Source organism: Leopardus geoffroyi, chromosome C1 (assembly GCF_018350155.1).
Source record: "Leopardus geoffroyi isolate Oge1 chromosome C1, O.geoffroyi_Oge1_pat1.0, whole genome shotgun sequence".
NCBI lineage: Eukaryota > Metazoa > Chordata > Mammalia > Carnivora > Felidae > Leopardus > Leopardus geoffroyi.
In genome coordinates this window covers 166,983,826-167,004,460 of record NC_059328.1, presented here as the reverse complement: position 1 = coordinate 167,004,460, position 20,635 = coordinate 166,983,826, and the positions used below count along the sequence as shown (strand labels likewise).

The 20,635-nt window shown below is 37.7% G+C and overlaps 1 protein-coding gene across 3 annotated transcripts in view; it reads left to right on the top strand.

The window, feature by feature from the left end:
- TTN (titin) overlaps nucleotides 1-20,635 on the top strand; it is a 276,655-nt gene that overhangs the window by 90,809 nt on the left and 165,211 nt on the right. The window contains exons 88-112 of one of the 3 annotated variants that reach the window (XM_045480369.1): nucleotides 1,294-1,575; nucleotides 2,192-2,470; nucleotides 3,931-4,212; nucleotides 4,329-4,607; nucleotides 5,098-5,385; nucleotides 5,728-6,006; nucleotides 6,120-6,398; nucleotides 6,483-6,761; nucleotides 7,343-7,630; nucleotides 7,760-8,047; nucleotides 8,520-8,810; nucleotides 11,038-11,325; nucleotides 11,924-12,016; nucleotides 12,138-12,423; nucleotides 12,960-13,143; nucleotides 13,580-13,669; nucleotides 13,766-14,033; nucleotides 14,141-14,401; nucleotides 16,006-16,215; nucleotides 16,445-16,522; nucleotides 16,624-16,650; nucleotides 17,116-17,175; nucleotides 17,468-17,551; nucleotides 19,462-19,530; nucleotides 20,513-20,560. The exons of the other annotated variants lie outside the window; for them this stretch is intronic. Coding sequence (XP_045336325.1) covers nucleotides 1,294-1,575; nucleotides 2,192-2,470; nucleotides 3,931-4,212; nucleotides 4,329-4,607; nucleotides 5,098-5,385; nucleotides 5,728-6,006; nucleotides 6,120-6,398; nucleotides 6,483-6,761; nucleotides 7,343-7,630; nucleotides 7,760-8,047; nucleotides 8,520-8,810; nucleotides 11,038-11,325; nucleotides 11,924-12,016; nucleotides 12,138-12,423; nucleotides 12,960-13,143; nucleotides 13,580-13,669; nucleotides 13,766-14,033; nucleotides 14,141-14,401; nucleotides 16,006-16,215; nucleotides 16,445-16,522; nucleotides 16,624-16,650; nucleotides 17,116-17,175; nucleotides 17,468-17,551; nucleotides 19,462-19,530; nucleotides 20,513-20,560 — 5,160 coding nt within the window. The remainder of the gene's footprint in view (nucleotides 1-1,293; nucleotides 1,576-2,191; nucleotides 2,471-3,930; nucleotides 4,213-4,328; nucleotides 4,608-5,097; nucleotides 5,386-5,727; nucleotides 6,007-6,119; nucleotides 6,399-6,482; nucleotides 6,762-7,342; nucleotides 7,631-7,759; nucleotides 8,048-8,519; nucleotides 8,811-11,037; nucleotides 11,326-11,923; nucleotides 12,017-12,137; nucleotides 12,424-12,959; nucleotides 13,144-13,579; nucleotides 13,670-13,765; nucleotides 14,034-14,140; nucleotides 14,402-16,005; nucleotides 16,216-16,444; nucleotides 16,523-16,623; nucleotides 16,651-17,115; nucleotides 17,176-17,467; nucleotides 17,552-19,461; nucleotides 19,531-20,512; nucleotides 20,561-20,635) is intronic. 3 annotated transcript variants of the gene reach the window in all.

The following is a 20,635-nucleotide window of genomic DNA, read 5'->3' as shown; positions in this document are numbered from 1 at the left end:
ATAGTGAACAAAAGTGTTTGGCAGAATTGCAAGAAGATCCAAGTTTTGAAAGAAATCAGTTTGGGTGGGGGAAAGAAAGGAAGTTGTCTCAAATGACTTATCTCCCACAGTAGTTTGTAAATTAATGGATTTAGTTTCTCTAGAGGGTAGTGGATCCCAAACAATCAAGCCCTTCCAGAAGAGTGAGCTTGTGTCAACCTCTTTTCCTCCACTATACCCACTTAAATAATAGTGGAAGTCAGAGGGCTGGGGAGAACATCAATGTTCAACATTGTAGAAGGCAACCATTTCTGTCTGTAGCAAGTGCATGGCTGCTATTGTCAGAAATTAAATAGTTAATGAGCTGCTGATTTAACCCATTAGAGAAATTTTTAAGGGTTTTTGTGGTGATACTTTATAGATATCTTGAAATTAAAATAGCATTGCATTTACCAGCCCATTTGCTCTATGGCATATTCCTAATCATTTTTATCTCCCTGAGCTTGAATTTTTTCCTTCAGTTAATGAAGAAAGCATTGCTCTCCCTACCTCATATGGGAAATTATGAGGGTTGAAGAAATATCTATCTAAGGTGTATAAGAGAAATTGGCATAAATATTAAGAAAACTTACCCAGTTTTGTTGTTTTGATTCCTCATGGTACATATCTGATATCTTTGCAGCCATAGGAGTTAGGCCTCTGCTGACTTACATAGAGGAGAGTGGTCAAACTCTCTCATTTATTCCCGGTGAACCTCATAGGGCCTCCAGCAACAGATGCACCCTCTTCCTCTGATCTTGCAGTAAAGATACGGTTTTGGGGGCACCTGGGTGGCTCCGTCAGTTTGGCATCTGACTCTTGATTTCAGCTCAGATCATGATCTCACAGGTCCATGAAATTGAGCCCCGCATCGGGCTCTGTGCTGACAGTGCGGAGCCTGCTGGGGATTCTCTGTCCCTCTCTCTTTCTGCCCCTATCCCACTCAAAATAAATGTTGTTTGAAAAGATACGATTCTTTGGTTGGGAGGAGGACCACACAATATGGATCGATGTATTTTCCTCCTTCCTTTTGCAATAATATTTAATGTTGGTGCTTCCTGAAATAAATGCATGTTAGTTTTAGAAATTTCTGCTTAGATTTAACCATTGTTAACTACTAATTATTAGCTATTCTTCCCTGAATGGCCTCAAATAATTTGTTTTCCAGAGTTAAAGGCCTCTCCATCTGACAAAGAGTTTCCTTTTTTCTCTTCATCTTGAGTTACACATGTCTTTTCCATCCCTTACCTTGTGTTTTCTCTCTTCGTTCCATAGAACCACCCAGGTTCATTAAGAAGCTAGAACCATCAAGAATTGTGAAACGGGATGAATCCACAAGATATGAATGTAAAATAGGAGGGTCTCCAGAAATCAAGGTGTTATGGTACAAAGACGAGACTGAAATTCAAGAGAGCAGTAAATTCAGAATGTCATTCATTGACTCGGTGGCAGTGTTGGAAATGCACAACCTCAGTGTTGAAGACAGTGGAGACTACACGTGTGAAGCCCGCAATGCAGCGGGCAGTGCAAGCAGCAGCACTTCCTTAAAAGTGAAAGGTCAGACTTTACTCTTCCTTCGCGATTTTCAGACTGGACTCCTCTCCAGCAGTCCTCTCAGTTCCCTGTTTGATTCTCTAGCAGTATCTTAAATTTTTATTTATTTTATTTTTTTATTAATATATATAGTTTATTGTCAAATTGGCTTCCATACAACACCCGGTGCTCATCCCAACAGGTGCCCTCCTCAATACCCATCACCCACCCTCCCCTCCCTCCCACCCCCATCAACCCTCAGTTTGTTCTCAGTACTTAAGAATCTCTTATGGTTTGCCTCCCTCCCTCTCTGTAACTTCCCCCCCGCCCCCCTGCTTCACCTTCCGCCTGGTCTTCTGTTAAGTTTCTCAGGATCCACATATGAGTGAAAACATATGGTATCTGTCTTTCTCTGCCTGACTTATTCCACTTAGCATAATACTCTCCAGTTCCATCCACGTTGCTACAAATGGCCAGATTTCATTCTTTCATCTTATATGTTTAAAGGGTGCAATTGAAAATTAAAAGTGGTATTGTCTGTCTCTATAATAGAACGGAAAATAGATTCCTACTTGAAACTAGATACAGAACACATCCAAATATTCCTTTTTTCTCTAATCCAATTACCTTTCAATTGTAGAACCACCCATTTTCCGCAAAAAACCTCATCCTATTGAGACACTGAAAGGAGCTGATGTTCATCTTGAATGTGAGCTGCAGGGTACGCCCCCATTCCAAGTTTCTTGGCATAAGGATAAGAGAGAACTGAGGAGCGGCAAGAAGTACAAGATAATGACTGAGAACTTCCTAACAAGTATTCACATCCTGAACGTCGACACTGCAGACATGGGGGAATACCAGTGCAGAGCCACCAACGATGTGGGCAGTGACTCTTGTGTTGGTTCTATCACTCTGAAAGGTTAGAGTGGCTTCATTTTTTTCGGTCTGCTCTTTCCCTTCCCATTTTTTTCCCCTCTAATTGTAATACTCTTTTGGCTTCTTAGTGATGCCCTGTCCTTTTATCGCTAGCTCTGTCTTCCACTTTTCCTTTTTTATTTTTCCAAATCCTTTTTTATGTTTAGTGTGCATCCCATTCCCAAATCCTACCAACTACCATTTTAGACCATTTTTCCTGTGGATTTCATTGAACTTAGAATCCTGGAGAGGACAAGATGTTTGACTCTTTCAGCTTAATGTAAATTCTAGTATATCCCTGCTCTCACTCACCAAAAATACCTCTTATTTAAGAAATGGAAACAACACATTATCACTAGTGTAATTCCTAGCATTGCATGACTTAAGTACTACTAGACCCATACGTTCTATTTTTTTTTCCAAAAGGTTTTATTTTTAAGTAATCTCTATACTTGATATGGGGCTCGAACTCACAACCCCAAGATCAAGAGTCATATGCTCCACTGACTGAGTCAGTCAGGCACCTCTGGAACATTTTTGTATGAACATCATCTTTTTTTTTTCCTAAATGTAATTTATTGTCATGTTAGTTAACATACAGTGTATACCGTGTGCTCTTGGTTTCAGGAGTAGATTCCCATGATTCATCACTTACAACATTCAGTGCTCATCCCAAGAAATGCCCTTCTCAATATCCATCACCCATCTTCCCCTCCCCACCGTACCCCTCTTCAACCCTCAGTTTGTTCTCTGTATTTAAGAGTCTTTTATTATTTGCCTCCCTCTGTTTTTGAAACTATTTTTACCCTTCCCTTCCCCCATCGTCTTCTGTTAAGTTTGTCAAATTCCACATGAGTGAAAACATATGATATCTGTCTTTCTCTGACTGACTTATTTCACTTAGCATAATACCCTCCAGTTCCATCCACGTTGCTGCAAATGGTAGGATTTCATTCTTTCTCATTGCCAAGTAGTATTCCATTGTATATATAAACCACATCTTCTTTATTTGTCAGTTGATGGACATTTAGGCTCTTTCCATAATTTAGCTATTGTTGAAAGTGCTGCTATAAACATTGGGGTACATGTGCCCCTATGAATCAGCTGTCTGTATCCATTGGGTAAATTCCTAGTAGTGCTATTGCTGGGTTGTAGGGTAGTTCCATTTTTAATTTTTTGAGGTACCTCCACACTGTTTTCCAGAGCAGTTGCCCTGGTTTGCATTCCCACCAACAGTGCAGGAGGGTTCCCCTTTCTCCACATCCTCATCAGCCTCTGTTGTCTCCTGAGTTGTTCATTTTAGCCACTCTGACTGGTGTGAGGTGGTGTCTCAGTGTGGTTTTGATTTGTACTGCCCTGATGAGCGATGTTGAGAATCTGTGCATGTGTCTGTTGGCCATCTGAATGTCTCCTTTGGAAAAGTAAGACCTATGCATTTTAAATGACATGCCTCTTTGCTTTCAGCACCACCAAGATTCGTGAAGAAGCTCAGTGATGTTTCTACCATCGTTGGTGAAGAAGTTCAGCTGCAGACTACTATCGAAGGCGCTGAGCCAATTTCAGTGGTGTGGTTCAAAGATAAAGGGGAAATTGTTAGAGAAAGTGACAACATATGGGTTTCTTATTCAGAAAACGTTGCAACCCTACAGTTTGCAAGAGCAGAAACAGCCAATGCTGGGAAGTACACCTGTCAGATCAAAAACGATGCTGGAATGCAAGAGTGCTTTGCCACACTCTCTGTTCTCGGTTAGTACAAATAGAACATTGTCATGAATACAAAACACAGCCTTACTGGTATCCATGTTTTCCATAGTTTTTCAGCTTGATTTTAAAATCTGAGTGTAATCTGTATCTCATTCCAGAACCTGCAGCAATTGTGGAAAAGCCGGAATCCATAAGAGTTACCACAGGAGATACCTGTACCTTGGAGTGCACGGTCACTGGCACGCCTGAACTCAGTACTAAGTGGTTTAAGGATGGAAAACAACTGACAAGTGACAGCAAATACAAAATAAGCTTCTTCAACAAAGTATCCAGCCTTAAGATCATTAATGTGGCACCTAGTGACAGTGGCGTATACAGTTTCGAGGTGCAAAACCCCGTTGGCAAAGACAGCTGTACAGCCTCAGTTCAAGTTTCAGGTTGGTTGGTTAGCCTTTTGCCTCAGTGTTATTTTAGTATAGCTCCTGATCTACATATACACGTATGGGAAGCTCCATCTTCTACCGTGTGACCGTGAGTCTTACATCTTCTCCATCAGCAAAATCAGAAGTAACGTACCCATAGAGTTAGAAGAAAACCACATAGAGAAATTTCCACAATTCAGAGTGATTAGAGTATAACTGAATCCCTGGAGAAGGACAAAGTTTGTCTTTAACTATCACTTATGCTGGAATAATTCACCACACAACAGTTCACAGTGATGAGAGACGAAGATCCTTAACACATCAATCAGTACATCTCACGTTGATTCGTGAGGCTTTTGACTGTGTGAACCCATAGGGAACTCTTTGATACCTTCGCAAAAAAGCCAAGTGGATCTAGGGATGTTCCATCAAAAATACAATAATTATCTTTTCAAATCATGTTCTAACTGATGTCCCTTGTTCGTTTGATTTTCACCACATTCAGACCGAATTGTTCCTCCTGCATTCACGAGAAAATTGAAAGAGACGAATGGTCTGTCTGGTTCCTCAGTTGTAATGGAGTGCAAAGTCTATGGATCACCTCCGATCTCTGTGTCCTGGTTCCATGAAGGAAATGAGATCAGCAGTGGAAGGAAATACCAGTCCACCCTGACAGATAACACTTGTGCTTTAACTGTGAACATGCTGGAAGAATCAGATGCCGGCAACTACACATGTGTAGCTACTAATGTGGCTGGTTCTGATGAATGCAGTGCTCCTTTGACTGTGAGAGGTCAGTTAAAAAGACAGCAAAACAGGGGCACCTGGGTGGCTCAGTTGGTTAAGTGTCTAACCCTTGATCTCAGCTCACATCATGATTTTGCAGTTTGTGAGTTCTAGCCCCACGTTGGGCTCTGCACTGACAGCGTGAAGCCTGCTGGGGATTCTCTCTTTTTCCCCCCTTCTCTCTCTGCCCCTCCCCCACTCATGCTTTCTCTCTCAAAATAAATAAATTTTAAAAATACAGCCAAATAGAGCTGTATTTCATAGTTTGTTAAATTTAGTAAGTGTTTTTATCATCAAAGTGGAAAAATATTAAATTGTTTTTGGTATGTGTTTGTGTGTGTTTGTGTAGAACCACCATCTTTTGTTCAGAAACCTGAGGCCATGGATGTTTTAACCGGAGCCAACGTAACTTTCACAAGCATCATAAAAGGAACACCTCCTTTCAGTGTCAGCTGGTTCAAGGGTAGCACTGAACTAGTACCAGGGGACAGATGTAATGTGTCTCTGGAGGATTCAGTTGCCGAACTGGAGCTGTTTGATGTAGATACAACACAAAGTGGAGAATACACCTGCATAGTTAGTAATGAAGCTGGCAGAACTTCTTGTACAACTCATCTCTATGTAAAAGGTTTGTTGGGCTGCTATTTTGCATTTTTACAATTAGCAGACACAAAGTAACAGTTAGGTCTATATCTGAATGTATATGGGTTTGATTTCATATCGTCGATCTGTTTTCTATAGCCCCAGCCAAATTTGTGAAGAGGCTCAATGATTACAGCATAGAGAAAGGAAAACCCCTGATTCTAGAGGGCACGTATACTGGAACTCCTCCTATTTCCGTTACATGGAAGAAAAATGGCATAAACATAACTCCTTCTCAGAGGTGTCATATAACCACAACCGAAAAGTCTGCAATCCTGGAAATCCCAAGTAGCATGGTAGAGGACGCAGGACAATACAATTGCTACATCGAAAATGCTTCTGGAAAAGATTCCTGTTCCGCACAAATACTGATACTAGGTTTGTTATCCCACATTCATATCTTCATATATAAATAATCATCTGGCATGTCTCTTGATGACTATTTATCTCTCCTGCCTGCAGAACCACCATATTTTGTCAAGCAGTTGGAGCCTGTTAAGGTGACCGTTGGAGATTCTGCCTCTTTACAATGCCAAGTTGCTGGGACCCCTGAAATCGGGGTGTCTTGGTACAAAGGAGATACAAAATTAAGACCTACTACCACCTACAAAATGCATTTTAGGAACAACGTTGCTACACTGGTTTTCAACCAGGTTGACAGTAGTGACAGTGGAGAATATATCTGCAGAGCTGAAAACAGTGTGGGAGAAGTTTCTTCATCAACTTTCCTTACTGTTCAAGGTGATTGCGATATTTTAGAAGTGAATGAATTTGTGTTGCTTTTGAATAAGATTTAAAATACCTGGTGAAGGACTTCCTTCTGCCCAATGCAAAATGTTCCGCTTGAGAAATTATATCTACAGTTAGTGGCTTACCTTTGTCTATAGGTGGGAGTGAGAAGAGGCCTAAGTGTTTGGTTGGAAGGATCATGGAATCAATTGTCTCTATAATTAAATCTTTAAGAAATATGAGTGGCCATATTTTTAAAATTTCACCTCATGAGTATCCCATTCAATAGGCAACAAAGCAGTCCTAACAATAGGAGAATCTGCTGTGTGCCTGGAGATGTACCTTAAGCCAATCAATTTCCCCTCAGGCTTACATATTTTTGTGCCTAGTATGCATTAGGGTGACCACAGAGTGAAAATTCTGCTCCGAAGGTTTATATGTTGTTCTTTGCGTCCAAGTTAATTCAAGAGCTGTTAATACCTCTTGATATTTTTGTAGACATACTATTATCTATATAACAATAATTGTGAAAAGAGTATTTGGCAAATTAAAAACATCCAGAAGTGTTCATTATTTTAATTCTGTTCCTACAGAGCAAAAACTTCCACCATCATTTTCTCGGCAATTGCGAGATGTCCAAGAAACAGTTGGACTTCCAGTTGTTTTTGAGTGTACCATACATGGATCAGAACCTATCTCAGTGTCTTGGTATAAAGATGGCAAGCCATTGAAAGATGGCCCAAATGTACAAACATCGTTTTTAGATAATGTAGCCACTCTGAATATTTTTAAAACAGATCGGAGCCTTGCAGGCCAGTATTCTTGCACAGCTACAAATCCTATTGGGTCGGCTTCTTCCAGTGCCAGACTCATTCTCACAGGTTTGTGGATTCTTCGACTTCTTTCTATTTCTATAAATAAAATTTCTGTAATCAAAATTAAGGAGAAAACATCACAGTTTCTGTCAAGTGGAGTGGCTATAAAACCTTGCCTTTCTGCTCTGCTTTTAGAGGGGAAGAACCCACCCTTCTTTGACATTCCCGTCGCCCCTGTGGATGCTGTGGTAGGGGAAAGTGCAGACTTTGAGTGCCACGTGACTGGGACACAACCAATAAAAGTCATCTGGGCCAAAGATAACAGAGAGATACGCAGTGGCGGAAACTACCAGATTAGTTACCTGGAAAACAGCGCCCACCTGACAATCCTGAAAGTGGACAAGGGAGACTCCGGGCAGTATACCTGCTATGCTGTGAATGAAGTGGGAAAGGACTCCTGCACGGCTCAACTTAATATAAAAGGTATCATTTATTTCTCATGTGGTCCAACAAAAACATAATCATTTCCTGTTCTTTCCTAACAGTGCAGTTTCTATTAGGGCAGTGAAATTTAGGACAGTTTTAAACAGATGACATAAAAATGTTTAAGAAGAAATGTTTCTCTAGAGAACAAGTGATATTTCTAAATTCATATTTTTCTAAAACTATATACATCCTACATAACCCTAAGACCACCCTCCTCTTTTTATTTTTTACAATTATGTGGTTCTGGAGACAGTTGTAAGTTATTTTCATCATCTATCCCATAAATGAGAGAACAGTTTAGAATAAGTTTGTGGAGGGGGCTGAAATTTTAGGAACATACACTGATTTGGTGTATTTAGTTGGTCAGCATTAACTTTTAACGTAAAATATGACTCCTTTTTCCTGAAAAGCCTCATATCGATAACCTGCTCCTGGCTTCTATTTCATATATCATTGCAATTTCTTACAGAGCGGCTCATTCCACCAAGTTTCACTAAAAAACTCTCAGAGACAGTTGAAGAAACAGAAGGGAATTCTTTCAAGCTTGAGGGCCGTGTTGCTGGCTCCCAGCCTATAATGGTTGCATGGTACAAGAATAATGTAGAGATACATCCAACTTCTAACTGTGAAATTACGTTCAAGAACAACATACTCCTGCTGCACGTCAAGAAGGCGGGCATGGGTGATGCTGGTTTGTACACATGCAAAGTGTCGAATGATGCAGGCTCTGCTCTGTGTACATCTTCAATTGTCATCAAAGGTTAGTTATCCTTGCACCCCCAAGCCTCTTGTGTTCTTCTTTATTGCCCATTAGATATTCCTGTGCATTTCTTCTGACATATGCATTTCTTCTTTACATCTGTTGACCAAGTAAGTTATAACAGATATATGTACAGTTGACCCTTAACAAATGGAGGTTATGAGCCCTGACAAATCCCTGTATAACTTTCGACTTCTCCAAAACTTTACTAATAGGGGACTGTTGACTGGAAGCCTTACCGATAACATCAACAGTTGATTAACATAATTTTATGTTATGTATTATATGTTATATTCTTACAGTACAGTAAGCTAGAGAAGAGAAAAAAAATCTGCCGGTAAGGAGACTCACGCCATTCAAACCCATGTTGTTCAAAGGCCAACTATAAATATACATTATGTAATTGGCACACCATAATTCCACATATGTTTACTTAAAATATATTACTATTTGTAATTTACATGGCCAGCAAAATAGGTGTCCTATACTCAAGGGACTAAAATCTTAGCTTGTAGATCATATCCCACAATTCTCTCCAGCAGCTAGAATTAATTCCAAGTCTACTTGGAAATTCATGTGCAAGTGGTATATGGATTTTTATGAAGTATATTTGTTTCAAAAACTTCTTAAATTTTCATCATTGAAAATTGCATTAGCTTTGCTCATTTTTAGTTATATCACACTCTAAAACATTCTCTTTTCCATTGCTAAAGGATTATTGTTTGACATATATTGCCCAAAGCTTTTAGCCTGTAAATGAATATTAATCCCAGACAAAAGAGTAAAATTTGCTTGAAAAGGAAAAAAAAAAGATGACTTAAAATATGCTGCATATCATTATGGAAGATGTATTTAAATATACAGTCATAGCTTGAGGCAAAGAAATAGAGTGTATCATTTAAGGAGATCTTTTTCATCTGATCCTCTGACCATAATGGCTTCATCCAGATGAGTCTGATGTAGAATCATCAAAATCACTTTACAAGCCAACTTCCTAGAGTAGCTGGGAGTTTGATTACCAGCTCTGATGACATAGCATGCCATTTCAGGGTGCGTGCACAAGTAATAGGTTAATATCACTAATAAGCTAATATCATTGAGTTGTCTTAACTTAAAATACACTCATTGAACAGAACTTAAGTGCATTTAGTTTTAAAATATGTTTAATAAAACAAAAAAAATGTATCCTTAGCAGTGTCTTATATTTATGATTGGCATCCCTGGTGGTTATTAAGTAGATAAGTACTTTCTATAGAATTCAGAGGCTATTTCTTTGTAGAAATAAAAAATTTTTTACATAGACGTCAGAAGTTTTAATCATTACAATCATGAATATTGCCTTATTTTAATATTTCTCAGAATCACTGAATAAAATCATTATATAACACTGAGTTGGACATGGCCTTCCTATCACGTTACTTGTGTATTCTTCATTGGTTTTCAGTTGACTGAGCTTCAGCTGCTGTTTCCTTTGGGCAAAGACTGGATTTTAAATGCTACTATAGCTGCATTTAACAACTAAAGATGAAAGTCACAGATAATCACGTATTATGATATGGGCTCATGGATTACTAAAATGTTGGCTTTCCTTCCCAGAGGACAGCAAGAACTGCTCCTCTAGATGAGGAGAATTCCCCAGTAGGCCCTTAGTCTTTAGGGTTTGGCAAAAATGCAGATATATGCAGGTTTGAGAGAATCAATTGTGTGCTATATGGCACAGAAGTTTATAGGAACTGCCAGTTGCAATGTTTGCAGTGCTTAATCAGGACACAGATGCTTACATGATTTATGAGCAACACGGCATCTACTCTTTGCTTATTTTTAAACCTTTGTCTTTAAAAAAAAAAAAATCTAACAAATGTAGCTATTGCCTTCAGAGAGTAATCAACCTTGATTCAGTTCTTGGTTCAGTTCTACTACCACAACCAGTATTGCCTGTTAGAGGCAAAACTTATCTCTTTTCTGGAATTCAATTTTTTTTGGCTTTTATGTTCCTTTTATGTTTAAAAATAGTCCCTGGGATGCCTGGGTGGCTCAGTTGTATAAGCATCTTACTCTTGATTTCGGCTCTGGTCATGATCTCATGGTTTGTGAGTTCAAGCCCTGCATCAGGCTCTGCACTAAAAGTGTGGAGCCTGCTTGGGATTCTCTTTCTCCCTCTCTCTGCCCCTCCCCTCCCTCTCAAAAATACATAAATAAACATTTTTAAATATCTTTTTAATTCCAGAACCTAAGAAAGCGCCTGTGTTTGATCAGCACCTTACTCCAGTAACAGCAAGTGAGGGAGAATTTGTGCAGCTCAGTTGCCATGTTCGTGGATCAGAGCCAATCAGGATCCAGTGGCTGAAGGCTGGAAGGGAAATAAAGCCTTCAGACAGATGCAGCTTCAGCTTTGCTAATGGCACCGCAGTACTGGAACTTAAGGACGTGACTAAAGCAGATTCAGGAGATTATGTGTGTAAAGCTTCAAATGTGGCTGGAAGCGACACTTCAAAATCAAAAGTGACCATTAAAGGTACAGATACCTCCAAAGTATTATTCAGACCAAGTCAATGACTGGTCACATTTATTTTCTTATTACAACTTAAATAAGAATGGAATTCAATTTTTAGAAACATCAGTTCTTGCTCACTTGCAGTTATAGCCCCCTTATTATGACTGAAGTATTAGAGAATTCAATGAAAATGATTTCAACACAAATTGTCTGAAATTACCCCAAGTTCACCATCCTCTTTCTTGTACCTTTTTTACTGTATCCAAGAATGTATAATTAAGTTCCAAAAATTATGCTATAATAATGTAACATGAAGTAGTCTGATGTCATAGTCCTGGAGGAAATCTATATAATAAAGCCAAGCATAGAAATATAAAATTTGATACTGATATTATAATTGTCATTCAACCTGTATGCGAGAGCTATAACTAGTTATACTAGTTATAAATGCTTATAAAATTGCTGTATCTCCCATAACCCACTCTTATACTCTCATTAGAGTCCTAGAGTGAATGATATCTTTGACATGGCCAAATTCCTAAAGCTTATTTTACAACAGAATCATCTATTCCAATTTTAACGTAATTGTAATAACAAAACATGTAAATATGTCTTTCAGACAAACCAGCCGCAGTCCCTGTGGCTAAGAAAGCAGCAGTAGATGGGAAACTCTTCTTCGTGTCAGAACCTCAGAGTATCAGAGTTGTAGAAAGTAAGTTCTTCGTGAAAAGCGCATCGTTGTCTACCCTGTACATTTTGCCACCAACTTAAATCTGCAAGAACTGATTTGGGAAAATTAAGGTCTTTATTCATTTGCTTTCATTCTTCCTTAGAAACCACTGCAACATTCATTGCAAAAGTTGGAGGTGATCCAATTCCAAATGTTAAATGGACAAAAGGGAAATGGAGACAACTGAACCAAGGGGGTCGCATTTTTATCCACCAGAAAGGCGATGAAGCAAAGTTGGAGATTAGAGACACCACAAAAACGGATTCTGGATTGTATAGATGTGTCGCATTTAATAAACATGGTGAAATTGAAAGTAATGTTAACCTACAGGTGGATGAAAGGAAGAAACAAGAGAAGATTGAAGGAGATCTTAGAGCAATGCTGAAAAAGTAAGTTCAATTAAAAAAAAAACAAACATGCACAGTAAATTTCCATTCACAAAAGAGATCTCTCAAGAGGTATGGACCATTCCCTCCAAGATTCAGATAATGTAAGAACATAAGCACACAGACATTCTCACAAAAACATATAAGCAAACATCCAGTATTTGGGCATAAGTTAGTGGCTCATTAAGAGCAATTTCTGAATGATCATGAGAAAGTTTTGAGAATGAAGTGAAGTTTTATTAAAATTTTGAACAAAGGAAATGGTCTACAGAGAAGTGTGTATGCATCTAGATATGAAATTTTTATTTCTATGTATTATTTCTCATGTTCTGAATTGTTTTCTAGAGCCAAAGTCAGATGTTTAACCGACTGAGCCACCCAGGTGCCCCTGAAAGACTAATATTTCTTGAATAAAGGACATAGCACTATCTCTTTGTGAAGGGGAAAAGAACCTTACTGACATTTATAATCTTTAAATGATAGGCAATTCAAAATAAGTAGAAGACAGGTGATTTATGTGTATTTCTGATTTCATTTAGGACTCCAATCTTAAAGAAAGGACCTGGAGAAGAAGAGGAAATCGATATCATGGAACTTCTCAAAAATGTTGATCCTAAAGAATATGAAAAATATGCCCGGATGTATGGAATCACTGACTTCCGGGGTCTTCTTCAAGCATTTGAAATACTAAAGCAAAGTCAAGAAGAAGAGACCCATAGATTGGTATGCTCTTTTGTATATAGCATCATCTTAAAAATTTTTATTTGGGGGGCGCCTGGGTGGCTCAGTCGTTTGAGCTTCCGACTTCGGCTCAGGTCATGATCTCGCGGTTGATGAATTTGAGCCCCGCATGGGGCTCTGTGCTGACTGCTCAGAGCCTGGAGCCTGCTTGGGATTCTGTGTGTGTGTGTCTCTCTCTCTGCCCCTCCCCCACTCATGCTCTGTCTCTCTGTCTCAAAAACAAACATTAAAAAATACAGATTTAAAAAATTATATTTGAAATATCTAATATATCCCCTTTGAATTTCCAGAGCCCTACAACTGTATAAGATCACTTAGTATAACCTAAACAGCATCAAGAGTGGAAGCTGAGTAGAATCATATATCCTCGAATTCACATTTTTTTCCATATGTAATACTTAAACTTTTTCCTCCTCAGGAAATTGAGGAAATAGAGAAGTCAGAGAAGGATGAAAAGGAATTTGAGGAACTTGTATCATTTATTCAGCAAAGGCTGTCACAGACAGAGGTAAAATGAGTTATGATGATAACACAGTGAACAGGTTATTATTCAGGATTATAAGGAAAGGAGTGACTAACATGTGTCAATTCTTTATTCTCCTAGCCTGTCACTCTGATCAAGGATATTGAGAATCAGACAGTTTTGAAAGATGATGATGCTGTGTTTGAAATTGACATTAAGATCAATTATCCAGAGATCAAGCTTTCATGGTACAAAGGGACTGAAAAACTGGAACCCAGTGATAAATTTGAAATAAGCATTGATGGTGATCGACATACACTCAGAGTCAAAAACTGTCAACTTAAAGATCAGGGCAATTATAGACTGGTGTGTGGTCCACACATCGCTAGTGCTAAACTAACTGTAATTGGTAAGTAAAAATCATCATATTAAAAAAAAAAACTTGTGAGATTAATTCACTATTGAGCACATCTGCATGTGGTATTAAACAAAATGGTTTTTGTATCATTCCAACAGAGCCTGCTTGGGAGCGGCATCTTCAGGATGTTACTTTGAAAGAAGGCCAGACGTGCACCATGACATGCCAGTTTTCTGTGCCAAACGTAAAATCTGAATGGTTCAGAAATGGCAGAATCCTTAAACCCCAAGGTAGACATAAGACAGAAGTGGAACACAAAGTGCATAAACTGACCATTGCTGACGTGCGAGCAGAAGACCAGGGCAAGTACACCTGCAAATATGAAGACCTCGAAACTTCAGCAGAGCTCAGAATTGAAGGTGGGTTTGAAAGACTATGGCTGGACTCTTTCAGCACAGGTCATTGGCAGCCGTATTGGACCCCTGCTGCTTGCTGTCACCCTGCCATTGCGCATATTCCAAAGTGCTTGTGTTCTCATTTCCCAACACGTACTCACAGCATTCACTCACGTCTCAAAATTCACATGAAACCAAAAGGGAAATAGTCACACAAATGCCAATTCCTTTGCGTAGTTTTGGATCAAAGGCGGATACCAGTCTAAACTAAGACATGACTTTCTAACAGTTATTTAAATTCTAAATAATTCTGCAAAATTCAACAAGTCTTTATAATTTTACCAGTTTCCATAATTCTCACATCTGTGATTCTTATTCTAAGAAAGAAATCACAGACATGACCAGATTTCATAGCTGTATCTAAAAGATCTTGGCTATGAGTTGATGTTTTGTTTATAGAAATTAATTTGAATCTACCTATTAGATAAAATTAACAACATATGGGGTGTGTGATTAGCAGCTATTTTTCAAAAATAATTATTTCATGTGAGGATTATATTCCAATCTTCTAAATCTCTGAAATAAAGTGAAATCTGAGGATTTAGGAGCAGCAGTATTCATTTCCCAATCCTTTGACTATATGCACTATCCGAAGACACCCTGGGGTTCTATTGAGCAATATTTTGGCTATAATGATAGCATCTACGTCCAGTTGATGCCCACTTATAGTTGTTGAAATACAACTATATGACTTTTCAATTTCTCTGACTTGCTTTAAATGGGTATTAATGCCTGGTTGTATTTTAAAGCTCAAAAAATTTTCTTATTTTCAATTTAAAGGATCCAGTTGAAACCACTTATCATTTTTTAAATCATTGCATTCTTATATGATCCCTCAAAAAAAAAAAAAAAAGAAAAGAAAAGCTCACCAGAGTACTTATGATGTCGAAGATGTTCTTGATAGTGTTATCCATTGAATTCCAGACTTCCGAATAAAATTTTGCAGAAGGACCGCCTACTCCAGCCCATTCTCCTACTAACCATGCCTGCAATTCCCATGGATTGACTCCTTTGTGTATGTCCACAGGTGCTTACAAGCAGGTTTCATAATCTGATAAATGAATCCTGTGAAATTTTAAAGTCCAGACTTCCTACTGAGTTTACATTATTTCACAAGGAAAGTTATAACATAGTAGATAATAAACAATTCTAGGTCCTGAATAGCAAGATTATTTTTACAGAAGATAGAATTTCAAAGGAGAATAAATTACAGAGTAAAGTTAAGTTTATGTTCCCTTTATTTTGAACCCAAACTTCACTAACATTTTAAAGTTTAATTTGACTTTTGGGTTATAAGCACCTTTGACTGTTGCCTTTGTGCAAATATTTTAAGGACTCTCAGGGATTTCTTTATACTTTCCTACACTGGTCTTGAAGGAATACACTTAAGTATTGGGATAATTTTTTGTTACTGATGCAGACAAGAGCTCTTTCTTTTTTGTTTTACATTTTCGGCCTTTGTTATATTCCAATTGGAGACAAAGATGGAGAGTTTAACTGTCTGAGGAGAAAGGAGACTACAAAAACTTCCTCCCTGTACAATCTAACTTTGACTCCTCTTTGTGCAGCTGAACCAATTCAGTTTACGAAACGCATACAGAACATTGTGGTGAGTGAGCATCAGTCTGCCACCTTCGAATGTGAAGTGTCCTTTGATGATGCCATTGTAACATGGTATAAAGGACCAACAGAACTGACTGAGAGCCAGAAATACAACTTCAGGAATGATGGTCGCTGCCATTATATGACCATCCACAATGTGACCCCAGATGATGAAGGTAATTCAGTTCACAGGGCCCTTGTGAATATATCATTAAAATCTTGTCCGTTTTATATACTTGTACCCAAATTTACACTTACACTCTGTAATTTTATATAGAATACCATTTAAGGAAAGAGAATTATATATAAATATACATAAATAAATTCAAATTAAATCCTGTATTTAAATAAAGAAGGGTAATTTACAAACACCAGAAAACAAAGTTTGATGATTCTTCTCCTTAGGTGTCTATTCGGTAATTGCTCGACTGGAACCAAGAGGTGAAGCCAGAAGCACAGCAGAACTGTACCTAACAACTAAAGGTCAGAAAACACCACATGAAAGTCACACTGCAATCTTTGAAACAAAGAAGCCTGCCCAGATGATTCTAAATACAAAAATGTCATTTTTTTTTCTTTTGCAGAAATCAAACTTGAGATGAAGCCTCCTGGTAAGTTAAAAAAAAAAAAAAAAGAAAGAAAAGAAAAGAAATCAACCCTTGTTCACCATATATTCAACATACTTTTGTAAATGATAGAAGCCAAACTGAAAAGTCTAAATATATCGTTTATTTTTTTAGTCCAATATTACTCAGTAAAATTACTTTCAGGAAATAAGATAAATGTTAGGCTTTGTGAGCTTGGGAAATTAGAGATAATAAGGTCTCATTTAGCTGGTATCTAGGATCATGCCAAAATTGTGTGGCCATAGAACAAAACCAGTTTTCACAGGGAATCAACCTGCCTATGTGGTTACTTACAAAAGAATTCTAATATCTCTCTATATTAGATTCTACATACAGGTGTCTGTAGATGAGATTCTGCTGTTGGAAATGCCTGACAAACACATCTTAGTTGTCTAATAAATATGTGTTGTTTCAATCCCTCGATGCTGATCATTAAATGTTCCTTTTCAGATATTCCTGACTCCAGAGTTCCAATCCCAACCATGCCTATCAGAGCAGTCCCTCCAGAAGGTAAGACCCAACACCACGACACCTGGGCTTGCAGCAACAATTTTCTACCATTAGGAAATTAGCGATGCCAAACCACAGCAGAAAGCCAGAACACATCATATTCTTCACTGTATATTTAAAAATCAAAGCAGAAGAGTAGTAACAATTATAAATATATGCTATTTTTATTTTCTCTGGTTGATTAATTTATAGTATAATACCTTTGAGTACTGAAAGTAATGAATCAGACTTTTCATTATACTTCACACCAAATAAAAAACCAAACCATGATGATGGCATTTCTTTTCTTCAGAAATCCCTCCTACGGTTGTTCCTCCTATTCCTCTGTTGCTACCAACACCTGAAGAAAAGAAACCACCAGCAAAACGCATTGAAGGTATTTTATGTTATCTAGCTAAATGTCAAAGTATATAATTAATTATTGCAGACCTGGAAAATGTTGTCAAATGCAACATGTTGGCCCTCTAGTGGTCAACAGGTTGAATTGCCTTTCAAAATGTAAATTATTTACTTTCAATACTTTAAATATGTGTAAGACAGACATATGATTAAAACTATGAAAATAACCATCAAACCAAATGCAATGCTTGATATTAAAATATTTTATCTTAATGGAATCACTTAAACATTAATGGCAAATTGATTTCATGTTTCTTATTATATATGTATATATATGTACAATATATTTTATATAGTATATGTATATATACATATATACACATGTATATATGTATATATACACGTGTATTTATATATATGTATATGTATATATACACGTGTACACATGTGTGTGTGTATATATATACATATATATATAAATATATATATGTAATGGAATTAATTTCTAGTGAAGTTCCTGGGGATAACCCATACTAGTTTATGGTCATGTTGCAAATTATAGTTTGGATTTTTTTCTCAAATACAATGTTAACACCTTTTTAAAATTTGCTGTTTTGTTACAAAAATATGACTTAGAACATCTTTGATATATTTGATTTCTTTTTTCCTTAGCTAAGGAATGAGCTAACCGATAAAGAGCTCTTGAGTATGTCAGGGAATTTCCCTTTTCAAATACTTCAATAGACAAATTATGCTATTTGTCCCCCAAGCTATTCAACTAAATCAGTCAGCAGACTTCCTGGGACTTTCTAGAGTTCTGAAAGTTGAGAATTGCTGTCAGAATTCTCGCATCAGGAAAAAATTCTGCATGTCAAAACCAGATATTTCCATAGTCAGATTTTTGTGTAGCAGTTTCCAGGGTTTGGCATGCTAGTCCCCTAATATCTGCTACCATTGGTGTCAAGAGGCTGAGCTAGTTTTCAGCCAGCCTCAGGGAAACTATAGTAGACAAACAAAAAATGAAAAACTTCCAGTTTTGTGACGAATACATCTCAATAACAAAAGCATTTTTATAACTTATATGAATAGTTAAGTATATTTCATCTACTTCTGAGAGCAAAGAAGAACAAGAATTAAAAATCATAAATTAAATTTCCATTTACATGTGTTGTCAGGAATAATAATCATATCTTAATGAATGAGTCTTGGAATGATACTGTCAACATGGCTAAGTTTGACTACCCACTAAAATATGAGACCTTATTTTAAAAGTTAAAAACTGTGTTATTCATGAATATCAAAAGCTGTAGTCGGGGCGCCTGGGTGGCGCAGTCGGTTAGGCGTCCGACTTCAGCCAGGTCACGATCTCGCGGTCCGTGAGTTCGAGCCCCACGTCAGGCTCTGGGCTGATGGCTCGGAGCCTGGAGCCTGTTTCCGATTCTGTGTCTCCCTCTCTCTCTGCCCCTCCCCCGTTCATGCTCTGTCTCTCTCTGTCCCAAAAATAAATAAACGTTGAAAAAAAAAATTTAAAGAAAAAAAAAAAAAAAGCTGTAGTCAAGTTATGAGTAAGGGCCATGATCAAAGTATAATGTCAGCAACAACAAAGAACACTTCTACGGTATCATAGATAGGACTTTTAATTTTACTAATTCACTTGTTCTTCTTTCTGACAAATTTAAAGTGCTCTTATCTGAGTGAAACAAAGTGAAAATGTAGACCTTTTCTATTTATGGTATCACAGGTTCATGGGCTCGGTGTTTTGAAAACTTGAACTGTAGACAGGCATAAAATCACCCTACATATTCTATCTCCATCCAAAAAACATTTTCTGCATTCTAGCACAAGACCTTTCTTAAACAAGGTATCTTGCAATAATGTTGCAAGATCTCATTACCATCAAAGCCTGGAAACATTTTACTTGTTTACCTCTGACATTCTTTTTTTTAGTGACCAAAAAAGCTGTGAAGAAAGATGCCAAAAAAGTTGTTGCAAAGCCCAAAGAAGAGGCACCTACAGGTATTATAATTAATTAATCAAAATTGAATGTAACTGCTTTTCTCCTGGTTAACAACTTTAAATGCCAAATAGCGGAGGCTGAGGAAGGTAAGAGTTTGAATTCACAAAATGGAACCTCTGCCTTCCCTCACTCACGCCCTCTTCTTGAACTCAGTCCTCGCTTTCTTTTTGTCAACTTTCTACTTTCTCCTTTTTTTCTTCCCTGTCCACCTGTGCCTGTGTCTGTCCATGGCACACAGCAGTAGCACCAGAGCTCTTGTTATCTCTGGATGGCACCTCCAGTCCCATGGCTGCTCTGGAGTCAGTTGTACCAATAGAAGGCCAAGGACTGATGCTAATTTCAGTGGCTGTTCCAGCCCAACTCACAACCCTTCCTGGCTCATCTTGCTGCCAGTCCCTGAAGAAAAATAAAACACTCTTTGAAGGAGGATCAATTCAATTACTTCCATTTGTACTAAATCCTGGAAGTGTTTTAGGAGGGAGACTAGATAACTAAATTGAAGCAAATAGTTTTACCTATTTAACCAAGATTAGAGTAAGGAAGTCCTCCTGAAGGAAGGAGAGTCCAGGAGCACAAGGCACCATTCCCGGAGATGTTTCCCTGAGTGATCATTTGTGAAACATTATGGTATAAGAGGAAGCTCAAAAAGTGTGGACATTTTCTCAACTTCATAGTTAACCACTGAAAAAATGAAACACGCCTTATTTTCTGGCATTAGACTTATTGAATAGTCTCTTCATGTTTCATGTTCATTGAAATTGTTTTAAATCGACCTAAACTAGAATCAGAGTTCAGCCTTTCCCCATTTTTGTTAATATGGCATTGCCTAGCAATTCTCGTGGGCTAAATTTGGAAGTTATAAAGGCATTTAGTCTAGTAGTCACAGATAGTACAAATGACTAACAAAGCACAGAGGATTAGTAAACATTAAATAATGCATAATCTAAAGATAAATGTATTTTCTATTCTTTTAAATCCCAGAGCTTGCCAAGAAGCCCCTGCCTCCTACTGCCTTAATTCCAGCAAAAGGTAAATGAAACGATATTGTTAAATATTTTTATTTACTCCTGAGATTTGCATCTCTGCTCTGGATTCTTTTTTTTA